The sequence below is a fragment of the Lampris incognitus genome, chromosome 2 (assembly GCF_029633865.1).
Source record: "Lampris incognitus isolate fLamInc1 chromosome 2, fLamInc1.hap2, whole genome shotgun sequence".
Classification (NCBI taxonomy): domain Eukaryota; kingdom Metazoa; phylum Chordata; class Actinopteri; order Lampriformes; family Lampridae; genus Lampris; species Lampris incognitus.
Window position 1 is genome coordinate 23,016,831 of NC_079212.1, and position 25,547 is coordinate 23,042,377.

Below are 25,547 nucleotides of genomic sequence, written 5' to 3' on the forward strand. Positions count from 1 at the left end.
CTCTCAAGAGTTAAATTAACACCCGGTTTTTTACTGTGTAGCCATGGCATTATTAACGATTATTATTTATTTATGATTAAAATGATTATTGATGGTGATAGATGTTAAAGATAACTATCAATATTATTTTTATTAACCCCTGAATTTCTAGAGTATCTGGACTTCCTTCGAGAACTGCCCATTGCTCTTTTCATTATCCAACAGATCTGTATGGAAAACCATGCGTTGGAGGAAAAAAATGACTAATCAGCCACTGTACAAAATGATGATGGAGGAAAAGTCCAGTACAAGTATTTTCAGTCTCTCTCGGGCTGTGAAATCCGGGCGTGATAACCACTGAAATGTGTAATTGCAGGTGAATTCCTCGTGTAAGAGCCACGTCCACATCGACGCCTCGACGTCTGCATCAGAGAGGAGAACTGAGAGACGATGCCTCACGCAGCAGCTAATCTATTGTTGCCGCGCGCGCGCACGCACGCACGCACCTCTTCATCCATCCCACTCGACGTCTACCTCCTTCAAACTCCGTAACCCCTATACATTTGCCCAATGGGCGAGAGAAGCTGTCAGCAACGCACCGGAGCCCTCCCTCATCTCCCACCCCTCATTCTCTCCCTCACACATCCACTCCTCAACACACACACACACACACGCAAACACACGCGCGCACACACACACACACACACACACACACACACACTCTCTCTCTCTCCCGGCTCCCCCGGCTCAGCGGCCGCGCACTGATAAAGGAGTCCAGCGCAGCGAGCATCCCACCCAGCACAAAGTGAGCCGCGACGAGTTCGGTACCGTCCTCCGAGTTTGATCTGGATTGTATTTCTACCCTCCGGGCTGAGCAGTAGAAACTTTGCCCTTGTTATCAGAGACAGCGAGGATAAGTGCTCGGGGAGATGGTTGGCAGCCTCGAGTTGGCGAACTAGGTGAATTCGCTCCTCTGGTAAACCTGCCGGCGGGAGTCACAGACCTCCCAGTGGAGTGCCGTGTGCGCACACATGGCACCGACATCCCGCTCCTCACACCTCTGACACACCGGCAAGCGAGGGGGACACCGGATTAATGAGGCCTGTCTACACAGTCGCTGATAGCGAACTTTACACCGAGCCGAATCCGATCCGAGTGTGAGGAAGGTCACCTTTTCGCGCACAAACCCAAATACATCGGAGCTCCTTCTCCACGAAACCCGTTTCCCTGTGGGGAGGGGGGAAGAGAAGAAAGAAGGGTGCAGACAGAGCCATGCTCGGTTTCAGTGTGGTTCGTAGCTTACGGCCGGCAAGACTCAGATGCGCATCCAGGAACAGCAGGGCACCATCGTGCCCGCGGATTTACTGTGCGTGTCTGCTGCTGCTGCTGGTGATGACGCCGTGCGTGGACTCGTCGTGGTGGTGAGTATTGGGCTCCCTCCTCTTCACCTATATCACATCCGACGTAAGTAAGCCTACCTGCGATCGAGTTAAACCAGCGGTAGTGGAGATCTGCTATTTCAAGAATTGGTGCGGGATTATTATTATTATCATTATTGTTAGTTATATTTTGTAACTGGTCTGTTGGTGTTATAAGCCCTCGCTGCTCTAACGTAATAGAAGAGGGAGGAGGAGGGAAAAGGCATCAGTTGCAGTTTAATGATGGTACCGTTCGCCGATTAATTAGACCAAATGAATACGGGCTAGGGCCTTTCGTTTGATCGGCAAAGAATAGCAACGAATTTAAATTAGGGTGACAGCTTTTAACGCCCCCGCCCCCCTCATACTCACACGCGCACACGCACACACGCAAAGTAAGTCCTGTTAGGCCTGCACAACTCATCTGGACCATCGTCTCGCAGCAGAATACGCACCTCCATCAGCGTTCATACCTCAACTCAGTGAGGAGTATTCCTCTTCCAGCCCGATGCTGCGGAAACGTTGCTGGCAATATTTCTAAACGTTACTATCATTATTATTTTCAATTCTTTGGCATAGATAGTTGCAGTTGACTATAAACGACGAGATTAATGGGGGGAAAGTAGTAGTTTTGTCACGGTGCATGTTTTTCACGGCCGTATTTCTTGTTGTTTTTTTATGGATTAATAACTCGGTTTAAAACCACCATGTGTCCTTATTGCTTTTGAGCAATACTTCTTGATATTTTCATTCAGGCTCTATATAGCCTATTGCATAGCTGTTGGGAAATTGAAAGAAAGAAAGAAAGAAAGAAAGAAAGAAAGAAAGAAAGAAAGAAAGAAAGAAAGAAAGAAAGAAAGAAAGAAAGAAAGAAAGAAATTAAACCGAACTTTAATTCACCGGGGAAAACGATGCTAAAAAATTATGAGTTTGTGAATGAGAGTCAAGTCTCTTTAAGCTTTTTGGTGGAAATTACATGTTCTTCTTTGGTTCAGCTGTTGGCCTATCGCTGCCATATTGAGCAACAATAATAGAGCGATAAATGTAATTTACGTCGGCGCTGCGGGCTCTGTGCGTGTTCAGCTCAGCTGGAGCCTGCAAAGCAGAACATTAATTCACCAGGTACCACCAAACATATACACACGCACGCACGCGCACACGGACACGCGCGCACACACAGAGGGGGGGCGAGTGTGTGTGTGTGTGTGTGTGAGAGAGAGAGAGAGCGAGCAAGCGAGCGGGAGAGAGAGACCGAGCAAGCGAGCGGGGGAGAGCGAGAGCGAGAGAGAGAGAGAGAGAGAGAGAGAGAGAGAGAGAGAGAGAGAGAGAGAGAGAGAGAGAGAAGTGACTTCACTAAAATACCCTGAAACCAGCCATCTAGAGCATAGGTGAGGGGTGAAACGATCTCATTGCCAGTGCAATAATACGTGAAAACGTGTGTGTGTGTGGTGTGAGCGAGAGAGAGAGAGAGAGAGAGAGAGAGAGAGAGAGAGAGAGAGAGAGAGAGAGAGAGAGAGAGAGAGAGAGAGAGAGAGGGAGAGGGAGAGAGAGTGTGTGTTTATAGGAGAAATGTCTGTGTGTGGGTGGGTAAAGGGGTGATGGAATGTCCAAGAGTTTGTGTAGATTAAAAGCAGTTATGGGGAGCCGTGGGAAAAAGTGTATGAGGGCTTTGGCCGGACATTATTGGCTTTGATGGGAACTCAATAACGTCTTTTCACGAGAAGACAAATTACAGGGGTTGGATGGGTGGGTGGGTGGGGTGGGGGGTAGAGTTATGGTTAGATCTGGTTGTCTATGTGAATCAAGGTTCCTACACTGGCATATTCGGCACAGGTCAGGCATAAATTCATTCAAGGATACACAGTGGATTAAGATGTGTCCAGTGACTGTATTTGTATAGTTTTTCCAAGTATAAATGATGATCTAGGTAATAGTCCTTAATTGGGGGTAAGGAATCTCCGGGGGTCCACAAAATGATACTGGGTAGTTAGTCCCAAGATGCTAAGGAAACCAGAGAAATATAAATTTTGACTAATATGGAAATATTTTACGTTTATTGTCTTTGTAATAAATGCGGTGGTTAAATAATGAATATCTGCAGGCTGCAGGCTGCCTCCAATAATTAATCAAGTGAAATAGCCTGAATAGGGAGAATAAAAATCATTGTTTGGTGTCCCAGTCAACCATCCTGTGCATGTAAGTCAAGGTCGGACATCTGCCTGTTTGGAATATTTTTTTAAAAAGAATCTTATTTTCATAAGCCAAATAGATCGAGCACGACTATCCTAGGATTACTGACCAAGTTCCTTTTGACCGTCTCATCCACAACGGTCAAATAAGATGACTAAGATGCATACTACTTCTCAAAGACACTCAATCCATCATAACACTTTGGTCACACTTGCAGGGGGAATCTCACCAAGATAACACAAAGTTAAGCTCTCAGCAATACAACCGAAGAGAAAATATAGAGACATACTTGGTATTATCTAATGAATTGGCCAACCTCCTTGAATTGTCGCGTCCCCTAATACTATAGACAGAGATAGGAGGGTTTCTCAAAATGGCTCAGAGAAGATAACAGGGCCCCTGGCATCTCATGTAGGAGAACATATGTCTTTGTCCTCAGAAAATGACAGAAATTTCTCATGCCCCGCCTGTGTTTTGTCTCTCTGCCTACCTGTCTGTCACCTACCTTCCAAAATGTAGTCACTGGGAGTTTGCAGCATGTTGTTTTACACTTGCGGCTACTGATTTACTAGGCTTTAAAGCCCCACAAGTACTCCTGACTGTGCAAAAAAAAGACTGAAGTGTAAATTGCACTTCTGGATCCTTCTTTTGATGAGCACTCTGCTCTTATTCGGCCACTCTGGGGAGCGCAGAGCCTCCAGCCTGCACCATCAAGCCCGGGATCGTGAAACATGACCACACAGCTACAAGTTCCCTGTCCTCCCTTCACCGATCTGCTGCGGCCCTTGCAAACGCAGAACTGTTATGCCCCACGTAGACGCACATACCCGCTCACATGTGCACACGCACGAGTTAATGTACATGCTCCTCTATACACATTTTACGGCTGGAAACTGGGTCACATTTACATTTAAGTCAAGTCAATTTTATTTGTATAGATTTAATTTGAGTATGATGAATGCAACAATCACCTGGATGGGATGCTTTGAAAGTTGATTGTGTTACGTTTAGGAGATGTAGCGAATAGGGAATAGTCAATTAAAAGAGAGAGTGAGAGAGAGAGAGAGAGAGAGAGAGAGAGAGAGAGAGAGGAGTGAATGAGTGAGTGAGTGAGTGAGTGAGTGAGTGAGTGAGTGAGTGAGTAAATGGGGACTTAGTCTGACAGGGGTATTGGAGGCCCCCTGACTTCTTGCTCTGATTTGTGACGACACAATTTCAACTCAAACACACCTCATTGGCAAATGTTTAAGCACACACACACACACACACACACACAGACAGACACACACACGTGCACAGGTCTCATGGGGAGAGGTTAAGTGCTTATTTATTTGGAGAGCAGAGTAAATGGTTTCTACCCCCTCCCTCTCCCAAACCTCAAACTGTTAAGTGTGGTGAACTCTGACTCACTGAGGACTGTTACTACCACTCTCTTTCATACTACTCACAGCCTCTTCTCTTCTCTGTGTGTGTGTGTGCGTGTGTGCGCTTGTGGCTGCAGGTTTGAGTGTTTGTGTCCAAAACCAAGGTCAACGGTCACCATGTGAGAGGGGTCAACTCAGTGTCCAATTTAGATTAAAGCACATCAATTAAGTCAGTTTCAATTAGGTTCATATGAAAGCCTCAGGTACATAATCTTGAGCACTGCTTATGAACCAATCTAAATGGCACATGTGGATGGGCATTTGGGTAAAAAAAATGAACACAGAACTTTCTTGCTTGCATCACACAGGTATATTGGTGCGCTGGGTGCCCGAGTCATCTGTGACAACATCCCAGGGCTGGTGAACAAGCAACGCCAGTTGTGCCAGCGCCACCCAGACATCATGCAGTCTATTGGCGAGGGTGCCAAGGAATGGATCAGAGAGTGTCAGCATCAGTTCAGACACCACCGCTGGAATTGTAGCACGCTGGACCGAGACCACACCGTATTTGGGCGAGTGATGCTACGTAGTAAGTCTCTGTGTGTCTGTGCCTGTGTCTGGGTCTTTAGATTTAACACAGGCTAAGGGAGCCACACTGAACGTGCGCCCTGGGACGCATCTCCTTCAGACTCACCCTGTGTCGATTTTATTCAACTTGCCCCCCCGCTTCACTTTCTCCACCATCCCTCCTCCTACGGTTCGGTCCTCGCTTCGATCTCTATCTCTCCTCGCTCTCCCCTCTCTCCCGCCTCTCCTTCTCATGCTCACGTATGAGACGGCACTCCATGTTTATAGTCGCTAATGGACTGTTGTAATGCCTTGAGCCTCGTCAATAAACACATGGGCCGGGATACGCAGGCCTGTCGTCATCTTGTTTTTCCACTTCTGCCAGACACCACTGCTCTAAAACAGATTCACACATACATATACGTACATAGGCTCATCATATACACACACCTGCATATATAGTACAGAACACGCATGCAAAAAAAACCACATTTTATCCCCCATATTCATTGCCAGTGTGTACACAAGCCCTTCTTATGAGGGGTCTTACTACTGCTGACAGCCCGTGTCATTCGCCACACAACTGAATACGAGGCCCTCCGCGGCAGCACAGTGGTTATCGAATGAGCAATGAAAGGTCTTTGAGCCAAGCTATTTGATATCTGTGAGTCAGCTTGTAGTCAGCTTGTATTTCCACTTAGGAATCCACTGATAGCTGTAGTCCAAGTCCGTCACCATGCGTCTATTTTGCACCCTTCCAGAAGTGGTAATGTGAGACAGTCAATACTAAAACAAAAAAAAAAACAAAAAAACAAAAACCCCTGAATCAGTGTGTTGTAACAAAAACTCAGACTTGCCCATCAATTAGTTGCGTCCTCTGACATGTGAGAGGACAAAAAAAAAAAAAAATTCCCCAAAAATTCTGAAATATTAACATCGTTAGGATTATGTTCTTAACAATAAATCCTCAATGGCTTCAGTCATAATAGGCCGCTGCCGAGCATCTGGTAATGTACTGTAATCATTTCAACATATCAAGCAGTCAGGTGTGCCTGTGCAAAGCTGCGATGTGTGAAGTCAGTGACTCTCTTGGCATTGTTACTGTGCCTCTCTTGGCCATCCCGACCATGTGCCGAGGCCAGCGATGCATGGCAGCAAACAGCAGATCTGGAGATACGAGAGGTGTGTGCGTGTGCGTGTGTGTGCACGGGTGTGCGTGTCGTAGAAAGGGATAAACAGTGATGCAGATGTAAATATTTAGAGAGATATTCTTGCAGGCAGACAAACAGCACAGGTTGAGTGATGATCAACAGCCCCCTCCCCCTACACACATACCTCACCCCACCCCCTACCCCAAAAGTTGAAAATGGGACATTCCTGGCAAATACAGAAGAAAACAGGTTGGGTCACAAAAAAAAAAAAAAAAAAAAAAAAAAAAAAAAAACTGGTCCCAGAAAGGTTCAGGTACATTGCTCTTTTCAGACGCTTCAGTATCAGTAGCCGTCTAGTCTTTACTCTTGCTCATAAATCCTACATAGTCATTTTTCAGGCAAACCACTCATCCAGCCACTGCACCTTTCATAAAGATGGGCTGATGGGATTTATATTCATATTGAGGATTTTTCTACTTCTTCTACAAGAGACAAAGGGGAAAAGTTATTACAATGAACTACCAACAAAAGCAAGGGATAATGCTATTACTTATTATGCCTTCAAAAAGAACCGGACTAGGCTCAGCCAAAGGTCTATGCACAAAGCACTACATAAATTAAACGTATTAATGAATAAATAAATTGATCTTTTTGTTATTATTGTTTGTTACTATGACTTTCACTATTATTATTGTTATTATTATTATTATTTTTTATTTTTCATGCATATGTATACTAATGTATACATGTTTTTACTTTTACTCTCACTTATTTGGACTTACACTTATTTTTGCCTTGTCTGATTTTATTTTTATTTCTTGTGTGAAGCACTTTGTAACATTGTTTTAGAAAAGTGCTATATAAATAAAATTATTATTATTAATACCATTCGTAGTACTAGTATTGTTATTGTTATTATTATTATTATTATTAGTAGTAGTAGTAGAGTAGTAGTAGTAGTAGTAGTAATAATGGTAGTAGGTAGCACTAGTAGCTACTACTACTACTACTAGTTGTAGTAGTAGTAGTAGCAATAGTAGTAGTAGAGTAGTAGTAATAGTGGTAGCATTAGTATTAGCAGCAGTAATAGTGGTAGTAGTAGTAGTAGTACTAGTAGTAGTAGTGCTACTAGTACTAATAGTAATAGTAGTAGTAATAATGGTAGTAGAGTAGTAGTATTAGTAGAAGTAGTAGTAGTAGTGCTAGTAGTAGTAGTAGTGCTAGTATTAGTAATAGTATTATTAGTAGTAGTGCTAGTAGTAGTAGAAGTAGTAGTGCTAGTAGTAATAGTGCTAGTAGTAGTAGTAATAGTAGTAGTGCTAGTAGTAGTAGTAGTGCTAGTAGTAGTGCTAGTAGTAATAGTGCTAGTAGTAGTAGTGCTAGTAGTAGTAGTAGTAGTAGTAGTAGTCCATGGATTTGCTCTGGGGTTGAATGAAGTGACCGACTGTGGGCAAACGCTCGTGACTCTTGCTGCCATATTGCGTTTTCTGTTCATGGCCACCGGTGAAAGGAAGCATGACCAAGCCGTATCAATACAAGTCTGGCTCTATGGTAGATGAGTCATGTTCCATGGAATATAGGAGACCAGAGGAGAACAGATGAGAACAGCAATGGTAGATAATGCTGTCATGACATCATGGTGACGCTGATTAATGGGGTATCACTGTGTCTGTCTTTAAACAATTTATGTGAGCAGAGGAGAGCCCCGCTGCTAGGATTATCTCCATGCTAATATTTAAACAGAGCTGTCCTATATTCCACACCAGGCCTCGTATGCCCCCGTCAGCTGCACCATCGCACCCCAATGGCTCACACCCAAGACTAGCCCTGGTGTCATATGTGTGTAGTTGTATGCATCCATTGCATTAAAGCATAGGTGGTTCAGTTTTAGGTCTTTGGGAACTCAGTGTACACATATCACTGCATGGTGCGTGAAGCTGAAATTTGTGTCAACAAAAGTTGATTTAAGCCATTTGTCTAACCTCTTTCTTTCTTTCTTTCTTTCTTTCTTTCTTTCTTTCTTTCTTTCTTTCTTTCTTTCTACCTCAGGCAGTCGTGAAGCAGCCTTTGTCTATGCCATTTCCTCGGCAGGTGTTGTGTACGCTCTTACTCGGGCCTGCAGTCAAGGAGAGCTGAAGACGTGCAACTGTGACCCTCACAAGCGCGGGAGGGCTAGCGACGAGAGGGGGGACTTTGACTGGGGTGGCTGTAGTGATAACATTAATTATGGGATAAAGTTCGCCAAAGACTTCATAGACGCCAAGGAGAGGACTGTCCGTGATGCACGAGCACTCATGAACCTGCACAACAACCGCTGTGGCAGAACAGTAAGTGTGCGTTTGTGGGAGATGAGTGGACATATGTGAACAACACTCGCACGTTGATGGTCACTGTAGAAGTCCCCCACCCTGTGTTTCTCTTGCATCGTCACTGCACGAGTCTCCAATCCATTTCTCTTTAGGAAGGAGAAGTACTGTGAAAGTACTGCTGGTACTGTGATGCACCGATGAGTGTAGTTGTCGACTCCCCTCAAAAAACAGATGCAGTAAGATAGAATTTCACAAAGTTGAGGTATAATGCCTACCCCCTCTCTCTGTGCACAGGCTGTGAAACGCTTCATGAAGCTGGAGTGCAAGTGTCATGGCGTGAGTGGCTCGTGCACGCTGCGGACTTGTTGGATGGCGATGTCAGACTTCAGGAAGACAGGCGACTACCTGCGGAGGAAATACAACGGTGCCATTGAGGTGACCATGAACCAGGATGGGACAGGCTTCGCAGTTGCCAACAAAGCCTTCAGGAAGGCCACCAAAAATGACTTGGTCTACTTTGAGAACTCTCCAGATTATTGTCTTCAGGACAAAGCAGCAGGTGTGTATGCGGGGTGAGAGGGGAAAAGAGGCAGCGACGGAGGGAGAAAGACACAAAGAGACAGCTTCTCATGGGTTTTGATGGATTGCCCCAACTGTGTTATGTATTGCTATGTGTGTGTTATGTGTGTTCATGCCTGACCTGAGTGGGTGAGTTTTGATGTGGGGTATTAGCTAAATAACACAGCAGGCCTCCCCTGTGATGTCTGTGGAAGTTAATATCCCTGCACCCTGGGGACATAGTGGCTGTGTGACCACCTAACCTCTAAACACACACACACACACACACACACACACACACACACACACACACACACACACACAAACGCACGCACACACACGCACACACACACACACGGTCAGAGGCTAATAGCCAGCTTGTTTGAAAGTTAATTTTCGGATAACACCCCTCTATAGTTGAGGTTATTCTTGGCTGATTGGCTGGTTGATATACATGAACAGTCTGTTGGAACAACGCTCTGGGTTACAATGGGCTACACCTTTATCATTCTCAGAAAAAAAAAATAATGTGTTGTCCATCTCTCTCTCCTCCTCCCTCTATTTGCCTATCTCTCACTTGGTCCATCCTCCCCCTCCCGTACCCTCCCAGCGGAATTCACTGCCTAGGGACATAAGCGGCTCATTTTTCAAAAAAAAAAAGAAAAAGGAAAACCTCTCCGTTTTTGTCTGTCATAGTCTCTGTGTCCCTCTATTTCTCTCTCTCTCTCTTTCGCTCTGTATTTCTCTTTCTGTCGCTCTCTGTCTGATCTAAGCGTAGCTGGAGGGCAGAGTGGGCCTCAGAGTGTGAGAGCCTGTCTGTCTGTCACGCTCCACTGTCCATTTAACCCTCACACACACACACACACACACACACACACACACACACACACACACACACACACACACACACACACACACACACACACACACACGGTGTGGCTTCAAAGGGTGCATTGGCTTGGGAAAGCCAGTGTAACTATAGGCCGCTCTACCAACAGTGCATAGTTGTGTGTGTGGGTCTGTTGTTCTATGGGCAGTTTGTTGTGATAGGCTGTAGTTCCAACAGTGAGGTTCTCCCACCAAACATCATCCCTAATGTCTGTGATCATGACATTCACATCCAACATACCGCTACATTAGCTAATCATTAGCCAGAATACGTCTCAACATTAGCTACTGGGGGCTAAAGCAATGCAACAGATGCACGGATAGCACTTTCAATGGGCTCACCAACGTCAAACAACGTCTTATATCTGCTCCGCCTACTCCTTCGCTTGGGTCTTGAACCGTTTTGATTGACAGTTAGCAAAATGTTCAATTTCCATTATGCAACATATCATGGACCATTGCAGAGCCTTGTCTATCAGAGAGATGTTTATTAATGGCAGATAAAGTAGAGCAAATAAAATTCAGGGAAACTATCACATTTTTTAAATTTTTGTGTCTTCCATGTGCAGGCTCCCTGGGCACGGCTGGGCGCGTCTGCAACAAGACCTCCCGCGGCACAGATGGCTGTGAGGTCATGTGCTGTGGACGGGGCTACGACACCAGGCGGGTCAAGCGCATCACCAAGTGCGAGTGCAAGTTCAAATGGTGCTGCGCTGTAGAATGTAAGGACTGTGAGGAAGCTGTGGACATACACACGTGCAAGGCCCCGAAACGAGTCGATTGGTTAGACCAAACCTGATGGCACACCCCCTTCCTGTGCAGCCCCACCCCTTTCCCTTCACAGGACACTCTGTGGGACATGGCATTCTGGGAAATTGTGTCCAAAACTGCCCTACGTCCCCCCCACCCCCCTTCTCTCCTCATTGCATGGCTTCTCTACTTGTCTCTGTGAAAGCACTAGAATTGAATTCCCAACAATATGAATAGAAAATCCATCAGCCTCTCTTTATGAACAGCCCTGTGACTGAACAACACATGCCAGCATGTCTCTCACCATTTGGCGCTGGAAATAGATCAGATGAGGGGCTTGGTTAAGTTTTTTTTTCCTCGGGGGGTGGGGTGGGGTGGGGGGTGGAACATAGATGGGGGGGTTTGGGGGTGGGCGGGTTTGCGCTGATGTTATCGAGGATTCAGTCCAACGGGCCATTTTCTTGTGTGTTTCTCTGGGTCAAAATGGTTTGCTGCTTTCATAATGCTTTAAAGACATACTTTTACATTAACTGAGCCTTCCAGCATATCCAGTATTATTATGACAATATCATATACTCACATCATTTACATATTTTGGGGGGAAATACACTCTTATGTACCAAAATGAATGTTGGTTTGGACAGTGGGAAGTGGCTTGACAAGTGCACCTTGAGAAAAGTGGAAAGTGGGCATCAGTGGGTGGGTTTGGCACTGTGTGATCACACTGAAGGCCAGGCATAGGACTAGCAGAGGACAGAGAGATGACAACCGGAGAGATGGACAAATGGATAGATTGGATGGATGGATGGATGGATAAATGGATGGATGGATGAATACATTATTAGAACTCTGAATGGGACTGTAAAAATGACGAGAGATCTGTAAAGTGATTTATTTAAACTGTAAAGTCTTGTTTCGTTTCTCATCGATGGATGAGGCTGCACTACATGGGCTGACGTGAGGAGAGAAGAGCACTCCCATTATCCTGATCATACAGTGTTCTCTAGGTTTCCGTATAAAAGACCGCAAACTACCATTGAGAGGAAGAAGGCCTGGATTGTCAATAACTTGTTCTTCCTGCCGACACAGAAGTAGAACATTAGACAGATTTGACTTCTCTGCTCTCCAGCTTGCTTGTATAACTTTGTGTATATTGCTTTATTATTATTATAAAAAAAACAGATGTTCATATGAAATATATTGTGCATTAGTATGACATTGGATTCAATTTTTTTCCCCGACCAACAAACAGAACATTAGAGGGAGAGAGCGAGAGAGAGAGAGAGAGAGGGAGAGAGAGAGGGAGAGAGAGGATCTCGATAGTGCAAACAGAGCAGAACTAATCAGTGTGACTGAGCAGGCAATAAGTGAGTTCCGTTGTGTAGCTGTCATAACCCATCCTGTGTTATTCCCATCACACACACACACACACTATAACTACTTCTCTGAGTAACGACCCTGGCCACTCGTGCAGGGAGGCAGAGAAGACAAAGAAAAAGGTATGGTCTGTAGCCACAGAGTAAGTAGATTGACAGTAGATCAGTCCACAGACAGACATAAAGACAGAAGATGGACTGGGCAGATGGTGAATGCTTGGCAAGTGCTTGGCCTAAGAAATTAGGTGAGGCCATAATAATAGAATCTAGGCTTCCAACAAAGGCAGATTTTGTGTGGATTAATGTGGGGTGGGGCATATCAGTCAAGGGGAGGGAAGTATTTGATTAAAGGACCTGCCTAAACCTCGACCTCCCCCGGCCCTATCCTGCCCCCTGCTATGAGGAATTCCAGGTGGGTCTCTGTCTAATGACTAGATGGCTGTAATTACCCAAGCCTGTTGATGGCTGGTGATTGGACATGGTTGCACCACAGAGGCCCTAGTGTGGGTTCCTGCTGAGACCAGCTTTAATCAAAGGCATCTTGGCCGGGTTATCAAAGGGAATACTTTCTAGCAATCTTCTCTGCCCAAAACTTCAAGCCCCCCAGTCTCCTAGTGCAGACCAGCCCTGTCCTGGCTATATTAGGGCCAAGGTTACGTCCATAGATTCCCGATAATAGAAATTCAAAACAATCTCTCTCTCTCTCTTGTTCTCTCTCTCTCTCTCTTGTTCTCTCTCTCTCTCTCTCTCTCACACACACACACACACACACACACACACACGCACACACAAATGCATGCATACATATGAAAAGTATGGAGAGAAGCATCAAAATAAATATGCAACATGCACCCATAGTCACTCCCATTTCACACATATATTTATTTGGGATAAGGTATGTGGGAATTCAATCTATAGGTGCCTTTGTCAGGAACACAGATTAAGGGACTCTACCCTGTGGTCCATTCATATAGCACATACACCAAATAACATTCTTTGCTCTGTGAGATAAAGAGCTCTGAAACAACCTACTATAATCCTATAATCTCTTAAACGGTGTTGGTAGATGTGTCCCCTGGTGATAAAATCACCTCTCCTCACCCTTGCTTGCGACAGGAAGCAGCCACGCTGTGGCCTGATTGGTTATGCCGGCTCTGCGACAAAGGAAATGTAAAGCATCTGCTTTGGAAGTACCCTCATACAGGAAGAAGACGCAGCGAAATGATGAAATTTGGATTCAGTACATCTGTACCTCCATTAATCATATGAGACACTTCCATATTCTGAGCCGATTGATATGGGTTAATTCTGAAGACGCTGGCTTTTAATTAAACGTTCTGCAGTGGGCTTACATTCAGGGCATGCATTATTCACCAACATCCCTGGAGTGATCTTATAATAGCCACAGGAGGCCCATATCCCCAGATATGATAAGGTCTATTGGCCCTTGAGTTAATATTATCAAGCCATGCCAGTTATTGGGGCTATTCTGGTGCCAGCATGGCAGAGTCTATCTGTGCCCTGGATGCCGTGCTAGGCCATTCCTTCAGCAGGGTATCACAGGGAACCCATTAGTCTTCACAGTTGGCAGGCGAGGGTAGAGGCCCGGGGGAGCGAGGTGATACTGAGGGCACGGCATTGGCATAAAGCAGCACAAAGGTTTAAATAACCACTGTCAGACAGCAACATGAAATGGGGTTCACTTGGCAAAAGTCCCACAAGAAGTTCAAATCTCCATTAAAAGTTCATGAGCACAGCTGATCTCAACCTATAGTTCAGCGGAAGCAAAGGGAACTAGATAGATCTTACGTGATGGAAAGCTTTACAGTAAAAAGCATCAGACTGACGCCTAGTCAACACGAAAACGTACCTTTTTCAACGCGTTTGGCCTTTTGTTCACTCGCAAACTGCGTTTTAGGCCACTAACAACGGACCTTTTGGTAAAATCCTTCCAAGGTGGAGATTCTCAGACACTCGGTTTTCAGCGGTGACGTGTAGATGGGGAAAATGGAGTTTTGGGCTTGTTGGCTTTAGTTCAGGCTTCTGATTGGCCAACGTGGCTTTAGGGTTAGGGTTATATCGCCGCCTGTTGGTTTGGCATGCTCTTGACAGTGCTGTCATTGTGTTGAGTAGTGTTTTTTTTTCATTTTCATTTGGATGTTGATTTTTTTTTTAACAATGCTTGTGTGGACGGGATTAAAAAAAAGAGAGACAACAACCCTGTTTTCAAAAATACCCGTGTATATGTAGACTAGGCATGAAAATGGTAACCCCCGTAACCCTCCCACTCTTACACATACACACACACAGACACAGACACACCTTTATTTCTAAAGTTCACTCGCTCCATTTGTATGAGTTATCTAAAAAAAAATCTCTAAAATTATCACAGAAATCACACTAGAGCTATTTCACCCACCTCTGTATTTTTTCTGTCAATGTTCGTTCTCTCGTTCTCTCTCTCTCTCTCTCTCTCTCTCTCTCTCTCTCTCTCTCTCCTCTCTCTCTCTCTCTCTCTCTCTCTCTCTCTCTCTCTGTGTCACCCCATCTCTCCATACATCACCAGCATTTTGATTTCCAAACCTCATGTCTGAGTTGTAATGAATGTCAGTCTTCGTCACACACACACACACACACAACACACACACACACACACACACACACACACACACACACACACACACACTTGGCACAAAGCTACAGCATATAATCGGGACAGGACTCCACCTAGACTGTGGGGGAGCTGAATCTAGCATTCACTTCCAAAGTCCTGCCTCGACTGAGCGATAGAGAAAAAGAGGTGTGAGAGATCGAAAAAGCAAGGAATAGATGGCTGTAGTGGGGCGAGGGAAATGTATAAGGTTACTCAGAGGCCTGGTGGGCATGTTCATCAGCAACACAGATCTTAATCTGAGCACAAAGAATAGTGTTGCCCATAATTCATCATCGTTACCCACCCCGCCTGCCACCCCCCCCTCCTCCCCATCTCTCCCTTCACCTCCCTGCTGGCTCCCGACACACACAGACACATAGGCCTCAGTGGGTGTCTACCCAGCAACCCTACCGAAGGCCCCCTATAACCCCATAATATTTAGCTAGGGGTGGTCTGAGTGTCAGGGGAAACTGATGCGAGATGTTTTACAAAAGCCCTTGCACATACACACACACCCGCGGGCTAAGACACCTCACTGCTCCCTGTGCTCACCCTTCACCTGTCTGGTAAGAACCTCAGTATGTCAGCAAACCATTTCACACTGTCACTCACTTCTTTATAAGACTGCCCAGGCCAGAACCCACACACAAACAAGCATGTGTGTGTGTGTGTGTGTGTGTGTGTGTGTGTGTGTGTGTGTGTGTGTGTGTGTGTGTGTGTGTGTGTGTGTGTGTGTGTGTGTGTGTGTGTGTGTGTGTGTGTGATGAGCTGTGTTTATCCCTCAGGCTAATAGAATCTACATTCAAAATGTTTTCAAATTGTTGGTGTGTGTGTGTGTGAAAGAGAGAGAGAGAGAGAGAGAGAGATGAGAGAGAGAGAGAGAGAGAGAGAGAGAGAGAGAGAGGAGAGAGAGAGAGAGAGAGAGAGAGAGGAGAGAGAGAGAGAGAGAGAGAGAGAGAGAGCATAAGAGGGGGTCTGTGAGGTCAGGGGTCATAAACTTAAGGTGTATCAACAGAATACCTTCAACACTGCATATCACCGCCCATCAATCAGTCTCCTACTGACATCCCCTGGACATTCAGGTTCTCTGGTGTTGCTAAGTTCCACCGCAGCTCTCTGCGCTGTTCGACCTATCCTGATGAATAGCAGCTTATTTAGAGGAGCACCTGTTCTGCTGGCTTAACACCTGGCATACAGTATAGGCACCTGCAGACTCAACTGTTCTGGGGCTGGTTTCGGCTGGGAGGCTGTGTGCACAGATTTATTTGAGAGCTCAAGCCAATATTTACATGGCCTGCCAAGACCTGAAGAGAAGGACAGAGAGAGAGAGAGAGAGAGAGAGAGGGAGAGGAGGAGAGAGAGGAGAGGAGAGAGAGAGAGAGAGGAGAGAGAGAGAGAGAGAGACGAGAGAGAGAGAGAGAGAGAGAGAGAGAGAGAGAGAGAGAGCTAAAAGGATAGAGAGACAGAGATGCAACTAGTATAGTTTCGGCTTCCTACCACCATGTTCTCCAACTTTCTTGTTCTCTTCGTCTCCTCTCTCGCTCTCTCTCTGCTCTTCATTCAGTGTTCTATCCTTTAATGGTTGACCGCTTTAGTAATGTTGAGAATAGTAATGTTGAGTCTACCCTATATATATCCTGCATTAATATCGCAGTTGCAAAAGAGCCCTCTTTCTTTTTAGTGCTTTAACACTTAACTTGAATTTCTCAGTTAGCTGGTTACCCAATCATTTCGTGTGCCTTCACATAATTTGGACATTTTCCAAGTAATTCCACTTCACTGCGGAACAAAAGTTCAGTGCTCATTCAATGGTGCATGAGCATGCGGCAGAATGTGGGACTTTGACAAAGCTTTATCTACAGTACATATACATATGTAGAGAACTGCTTATAGACTAACCTCAATAATCCCCTCACGACTCTTTTGGACAGAGCACACCACTGATTCTCAATGCATATTACACTGTAAATTTACTGTCACTTATGACAAAAAGTGTTATACAATTTGACTTTCGATTGAAATTTTAGTTCTAGGTTATTGTCTCATAACTGAATATTTGCAAGTGTTGCTTCTTGACAACTATCTCTGCCTAGAGGTTAAAGGTCAAAAAGAGAACGTTAGTGCTGTCATGGACAGTTAAACTGGCCACAGCGCATATTTCACTGTACAAGGTGTGGGCTGCAATGTGGTTTGTATATATGTATGACAGTGTGAGTGTGTTTATCTCCCTCCCTGTGTGGGAATTTACACACACACCTCAAAAGGCACAAACAACAGTGACCTGGACAAATAGTCGAAATTCCACCAACATACCATGGAATCTGGGGGTTTGGGTTGACAACACACACGCACACATGCACTCACACGCACACACACACACACACACACACACACACACACACACACACACAACACACACACACACACACACACACACACACACACACACACACTCATGTGTGCATGTGTGCATCCACATACATACACACAGTGATGGAGGAGAGAGTGTGGGAAACAGGAGAGATACAGGGTCAGGGTCAAATCGTGCAGGCCTCACAAGCCGAGATACCAGTGAGTGATACCAGCTGACACACGCTGATGCTGACACTAACAGTGATACCATGGCTACCTGACTGACACTGACAGATAGCACTGAGCCATCCCAGCTTACACACAGTCAGATCAGACTACAGCCCATCCCCATGGCTCCTAATCAACATATGGTGCACCACAAGGATGTCTTCTTGGACTTCTAAACTTGATTTCCCAGCCCCAATTACATGACTCGATTAACATTTTCTGAAATTCAAACTTATGTATAAGCTGCAATGTCGTTTTGGCAAAACAGATCTTGGTTTTTTCCTTCATCAACATCTTACATCATCAATGTTACTTTAATAGAATGGTTCCCTGGATAATGCACTTGAACAGAATGCAGTGGTCTGCTTAGGTTACCTTTGGTCAGAGTTGGGACTGTCTTCCAGAGTGTCTACCCGTGTACAAACATTTTCAGAACTGTCTGTTTATTGATGCTTTGCGTACATGTATTTACCGCATCACTGGGGCCAACATCTCTCACCCAGTCGCCTCACTTTCTCAAACACACAAGGATAGACACACATTGACAAATATACCTAATCCTAAACTCACACCCACCCTAATCCTAAACACCCACACAAACATAAACACTCTCTATGTGGAATGTCAGAGAATTCAGATCAGACGTGTTCTGGTTTGAGATGCAACCTGGCTCTGGGTCTGTAGGCTTGCCAGATTTACAACAGAATAAGCATTGCCTAGTCACATAGATTAGCCAGACGTACGAGTATAAAAGACTGGAGGGTCCCCCCCCCCCCCAGCGCTGCCCTTTTCATACTCAGGCTGCATGTCTACAGCCCAGTGGAGCAGTAATAAGCCTATAGACAGGTCAGCTCATATTATAACAGAGTTTCCTCACTAGACCTCACCCTCTACCAGTTCCAAGACAGCCGCTAGCCCACAAGGACATAGTACAGTAGCGCCAGTTGCCGAGTAAACAACGGTAAACAGAATGGACTGCTTGGCATGGAATGGAGGAATACTGTGCACAAAACATTTACACAGAGCTGCCAGGAGAACTATGTCATTTCAGCTTTACAATAAAGGGCTGGTTATGGATAGGCCCTGCTCTCAGTAAGTGAATAATTCAATGACATATAATAGCGCTTTTAACTTGGTTTAATTCAGCATTACTACCAGATGCTATAGGACCTGAGTCTCAAGCATGAGCTCATCCATGGACTAGAATAGAATATTACATTTCATCTCACCTTGGCCACAATTTGCAACCAGTTATATGGGTTATGATCACCATCTTTTGACGGTGTTCTGAAACATTTGACATTATACTGTAACACTACCAGCAGACAGTCGCAAAACAGTTTTCAGTTTAGCATTTTGAGCAAAGAAATAGATTACAATGATGGTGATGATTATGACATTAGCAATAAAAACAACAACAACATCAATAATAGATATTCATAACATTCTGATTGACAGAACATTTCACAGCGCTTTAGAGGAAGAATAAAAGATGAGGAACTGTGTCCGGGTAGCATAGAAGTCTATTCTGTTGCCTACCAACATGGGATCGTCAGTTTGAATCCCGTGTTACCTCCGGCTTGGTCGGGCATCCCTACAGACACAATTGGCTGTGTCTGCGGGTGTTGAAGCCGGATGTGTGTGGGTATGTGTCCTGGTCGCTGTACTAGCGCCTCCTCTGGTCGGTTGTTTGGGGGGGGGGGGAACTGGGGAGAATGGCGTGATCCTCCCATGCGCTACGTCCCTCTGGCGAAACTCCTCACTGTCAGGTGAATAAAAGCTGCTTGGCGACTCCACATGTATCGGAGGAAACGTGGTAGTCTGAAGCCCTCCCCCGGATTGGCAGAGGGGGTGGAGCAGCGACCAGGACAGGACAGCTCAGAAAATAGGGTAACTGGCCAAGCACAACTGGGGAGAAAAAGGCAGAAAAAAAAATATGAGGAACAAGAAAATTCTGAGGCACAAAAGGATAAATGCAAAAAAATGCATGGGGTTAAAGGTCAAATGTTTGCATCAAATACGAAGGTTTTCAGACCCCCATTTTTTTATTTTTTTTTTACGAAATAAATCCCATGCCTGTGGTGCTCACACCCAGCAAACATGCCCGTGCAGACCCACTGTGGGTAGGTGTGGGTTTACTGTGGGGCAATGTGGGCAGGGGCAAACCCCGCACTTATCCCACATGGGCCCCATGTGGTTAGCCCATGCGGGGGCCCACAGTAGTTTTGCCCTTTGAGGCCCCTATGTGGGCTTATTGTGGGCAAGCCCAACTGTGCTCTTGCCCACAGTAAGCCCATATGGGCCCCATGTGGTTTAGCCCATGCGGGTCCCACAGTAGTTTTGCCCTTTGAGGGCCCCTATTTGGGCTTATTGTGGGCAAGCCCAACTGTGCTCTTGCCCACAGTAAGCCCACATGGGCCCCTTGTGGTCAGCCCATGCGGGTTCCACAGCAGTTTTGCCCTTTGAGGCACCTATGTGGGCTTACTGTGGGCAAGCCCAACTGTGATCTCGCCCACAGTAAGCCCACATGGGCCCTCTGTGGGTTAGCCCATGCGGGGCCCACAACAGTTTTGACCTTTGAGGTCAACCCCCTGTTGACAGTACAGTTAAAACATTTTAAGATTACAACTGCTTTAGGGTAAGCGGTACTCAAACTTTTTATTTACCGCCCATGCCAAATGCTGCATATAGTCAGACCTCTGCAAAAATGACAGTAAAATGTAAACAAGTTGTCCAAGGTATAACGGGTCCATCCCATACTTACCTAAAACTGCCCATCCAACAAGACAAGTACCCTCTCAACTTTTTAGTTTGTCACAGCTGTTTCATATTATAGTTAAGAGAAAGAAGACTATTTTTTTTGTTAATTTTTTGTCCCTTAAATGTTCCCATAGAGCAGCTCATGCTGTTTTTTTTAACCAACTTGATTACAGAATAACTATTACTCATAACTTTACAATTTTAATAAATTTTAACCATCAGAAATTTAGCGAACATACACACACAACAGCTTATTGTAGTCTCATATAGTCTGCAATACATCTGACATGTTGTGCATGTGTGCAGTAATAAACTTGACACACTCCATCACTCTAGCAGTACACAAGTAAATATAGCCTATAGCCCTGGTTCAGTTTGGCTTGGTCACGAGGTGGTGCCAATCCTCATTACTTTAAATACTCCAAGAAGTTGGATTTGGCAGTTTAATTTGAATTTTGCCCCGCCTGAGTCCAGGGAACAATCAAAGTGTCAGTTTACCTAAATAAAAAAACACGGTCACATAGAGACAATTTTGGCTTTACTTGCCCAGGTTTCGAGAAATCTCTGTTCAAGATTTGCCTCTACCCCAACAGGTGAATGGAATTTCATTTGTGATACTCACAGCAATGAACATCTGTTAATCCATCCATAATCCATCTGTACATATTAGTTCCTGTGCTGGCGGAGCTCTGGCCAGAAGTTGGCTTTGGGGATATGCTGGTGTGCAGAGAAGTCATAGGTACAGTATATAATGTTCATATACAATAAGACCTCAGAAGGGGAACAAAATCAAAAGTTTGAATTTAATTGCAAAGGCTAAATGAGAGTATGTTGTGATAAAAAACATTTCTGATTACACTAGGGGAAAAAAAGGCATACAAAGAGATTAGCCTAGCTAAATTAATCTAATTTAATCTTAATCTAACTTCTAACTTGATCCCAGGCTAGATTAATTGCTCCACCTGTGGTTAACTCATACTGTGCACTTACATTTCAATTGTTGTTTTCTTCAGATGCTGTGACAAAAAGCAGCTGGGCCACAGCATCCGAGATGGAAGCTGCCATCAAAATGTGGCTCAGAAATGCCAGGGATAGAGACGGAGGAAGGAGCAGAAGGAGCAAAAAATAAATAGATTTAATGTTTGTTTGTTTTTTTAGATTTAATGTTCTTATTTTGTTCAAATGTGGTTCTATGTTTGTTGTTCTGTTTATAAAAGCATTTAATTTGGTATATGGTTTTGTTTTTCAATTCCAATTGTTTCCATTTTCAATAAATTCTTTCTTCGTATATTTATATTTCTTAATTTTTTTGTTTGAGCTGGCTGTCAATAATTGTCACTAGCCTCCCTGGTACACATGGGGCACTATGGGCCCGTGTGGGACCATTGCTCCCAGCCCAAAGTGTGGGCATACTATGGGCATGCTGTGGGTCCACAATGGGTCCCACTGAGGGCCCACTCTGCTTAGTGTGGGCAGCCCACACTCAGCCCACACTCTGGGCTGAATGTGGGCTGCCCACTGGGGCCCCACCAGGGGCCTTTAGTGTGGGGTCCACACGTGCCCCGCATTTCATGCCAGTAACGGGGCCCACAGTGGGCCCTCTGGTCCTGCCCGCAGTGGCCCCACATGTGCCCCAGAGAGGCATGTTTGCTGGGCAGATGTTCAGTGGGGGGCATTCTACAGACAAGGGGTGGAAAAGCAGGGAGCTGAACAACATAATGCAAAGCTTCATCCTGGCTATTCCAAAGAGTATGTCTTTATACATGCTCAACAATCCAGGTAAGAAAATCAAAGAGTAGGATTTTGTATGACCATGAATTTGGGTGGGTGTATTTTAACGGGGTGATCAGTTATATGAGGTACAGGGGCTCATTTTCAAGGATGCACGGAAAGGTCAGGAGAGGATGTCTTTATGCACCAATAATCCGGATAAGAAAATCAAAGAAAGCTGAATCAGTTCGTCTGGACACAAAGTTTATTAAGAGAAACACTTCGTCTTCATAGGTCACTTAGATGAGTGAGGAAACGTTTCTGTCAGTAAACATTGTGTCCAAATGAACTGATTCAACTTTCTTTGAGTCAGGAGATGAACTTTAAATTCAATCACTGTTATCATTTCTCAAATTTATACTCAATCACCATTCTATCTGAGGTCAACTCTACTAATCACACGCAAAATTACAGGACATATGGATAGTACAACAGAGTACAAAAAATGATGCAAAAATTTGCTTTTAAGTTGAATAAACAAACTCATTAGCGCGGTCGCCTCACAACAAGAAGGTCCTGGGTTCGAGTCCCGGGGCAGTCCAACCTTGGGGGTTGTCCCAGGGTTGTTGTCCTCTGTGTGGAGTCTGCATGTTCTCCATGTGTCTGCGTGAGTTTCCTCCACTGCTCTGGTTTCTTCCCATGGTCCAAAGACATGTAGGTCAGGTGAATCGGTCATATTAAATTATCCCTAGGTATGAATATATGTGTGTGTGTGTGTGTGTGTGTGTGTGTGTGTGTGTGTGTGTGTGGTGTGTGTGTGTGTGTGTGTGTGGTGTGTGTGTCCGCCCTGTGATGGTCTGGTGGCCTGTCCAGGGTGTCTCCCCGGCTGCCGCTCAATGACTGCTGGGGTAGGCTCCAGCATCCTGCAACCCTGTGAGCAGGATAAGCGGTTTGATAATGGATGGATGGATTGATGTACATCCTCAGTAAGTCCTCTATAACACATCAACACAACTCTCTCACGTCATATGTTCATAGTCAAGTTTTAGGTACTATTAGCTAAGATATTTGTATGTGCAAGAATATAATTAGGCAGGATGCTCACATTAAAGACACAGAGGGTATAACACAGCACTGTGAAATGGAAGAGCTAATACTATCTGAGGATATCCAAAACAGAATGTCCAAGAATCTGAAATATTTGCAGATCGAAGGCAAAGACGTAAAGGAGTTTAGGAAATAATCAGTCCCGATACCCTGACCCATGTATTGAATGTCTGACTTGAATACAGACAGAGTTAAGAGTGAAACAGATTCATCACCTAGGAATGCCTCTGATGCAAAATTGTCAAGCCATGGGATGGCCAGACTGTTTGAGTAAGCTGACTAGAATACATTTTGTATCCAGATCCGCCTGTAGCCAGCTAGCAGCCAGAGCTCTTCCTGACAGTGTTTTGATCCAGTTCAGAGTGGAAACTGCTCCTCTCGTGTGGAGATGTGGGGGCATGCAGCAGCACAGCCCCCGCCAGGATGTGTGCAGACTATACATCAGAAACATGTGCGTGTGCACACATATGCATGCACATACACCCAAACATTGTATTCACTCATTAAAAAAAAAAGTTTCTTGCACTTTTACTTTAGCACTGGTTTTGCTCTCAGATTGCTTGTTTAGATGCACTTATGACCTCTGATGACTAGTAGTTCTCCTGATTTCCTATGTTAAATGCACTTATTGTAAGTCGCTTTGGATAAAGTGTTGGCTAAATGACTGTAATGTAATGTAATGTAATGTAACATGCCAACCTATGTAAGCATATATACATAACCAAATACACAGTGAAGATGGAAAGCATGAACCACTGTTGCATGGTGCAGGATATCTTCCAGCGAGGAGTGTTGGAAGTCTACTAGACCCCTCCCTTACAAAGAGCTTATACATACACACAATCAGAGGAGCACTATAATGTCACATGCTGCTTGAAATGCTCTGTGTGATTAATGCCATGCTTGTAAATGTATGGAAGGACAAAGGGAAGGGGTGGACGGATGGTGGAGGAATTCTGCAAGACACTGAAGGAAACGATTATAAATGTGGGAACGCAACATTGATTTGTGTGTGTGTGTGGTGTGTGTGTGTGTGTGTGTGTGTGTGTGTGTGTGTGCACTTTAGAGTATGGCATGTACAAATTGGAGTTGCGTGCATTTGCTCTTGCTGAAATAGTGCTATTCTGTATCTGTGCTCATGTCTTCATCATTGGCTTTGGCTTTGAGTTTCATGTCAAGTGTTAAAACTTGGACAGTTTAGGGGAGAGTAAACAAGAGTCTAATGTGTTTATCAGATGCTAAACCCCACACACCAACAGCTGTTTACCAGAGAGCCAACTGGCATACAAAAACAACAGCGAGGAAAACACATAATCTGATGCAGAGTTATAAGATGTGACAAACTTCAATATCCAAGGTAGGTTGACTTAGATTTGGGTGGGGGGGGGTCTGAGAAAATGGCAACCCTGCACCTGAATATCCAGCTGCAGTAATGTGCTCCCTCACTTTATATTTTACAGAGAGAGAGAGAGAGAGAGAGAGAGAGAGAGGAGAGAGAGAGAGAGAGACGAGAGAGAGAGAGAGAGAGAGAGAGAGAGAGAGAGAGAGCGAGAGAGAGAGAGCGAGAGAGAGAACCGAGTATGTTTGAAAAGCTTCCTACTCCTGGTAAACATATCAATAAACACAATTCCACTTCACATACATAAATACATTATAAGCCACAGCTAACCTATACCGCAAACAAGAACAGCAAAATGCACCAAATGCGTACAAGCAATTATTTATTTGCGCGCGCGCGCGCACACACACACACACACACCCAACACAAGACAGCTGTCTCCTTGACCATTAAACATTACCCTAACCATTTCGCTCACACAACATAGTAAACCAGTCATATAATAACTTTATTTATATAGCACTTTTCTAAAACAATGTTACGAGGTGCTTTTCAAAAAAAAAATAAAACCAGACACGGCAAAAATAAGAATAAGACCAAATAAGTAAGAGTGAAAATAAAACAGCATGAATAAATAAAAACAAACATCAAACATTTGTAAAAGCGTTCACAAAAAGAGGGGCGTCTGGGTAGTGCAGCGGTCTATTCCGTTGCCTACCAACACGGGGATCCCTAGTTCACATCCCGTGTTACCTCCGGCTTGGTCGGGCGTCCCTACAGACTCAATTGGCCGTATCTGCGGGTGGGAAGCTGGATGTGGGTATGTGTCCTGGTCGCTGCACTAGCGC

The 25,547-nt window shown here is 44.8% G+C and overlaps 1 protein-coding gene across 1 annotated transcript; it reads left to right on the forward strand.

Annotated features, from left to right (window-relative positions):
• Positions 1–790: 790 nt before the first annotated feature.
• On the forward strand, positions 791–11,505 carry wnt2bb (wingless-type MMTV integration site family, member 2Bb). The gene is made up of 5 exons (XM_056274731.1): positions 791–1,400; positions 5,320–5,540; positions 8,719–8,996; positions 9,273–9,537; positions 10,994–11,505. The coding sequence occupies exons 1-5, from the start codon at positions 1,252–1,254 to the stop codon at positions 11,221–11,223; spliced, it is 1,143 nt and encodes a 380-aa protein (XP_056130706.1). The 5' UTR covers positions 791–1,251; the 3' UTR covers positions 11,224–11,505.
• Positions 11,506–25,547: the final 14,042 nt, after the last annotated feature.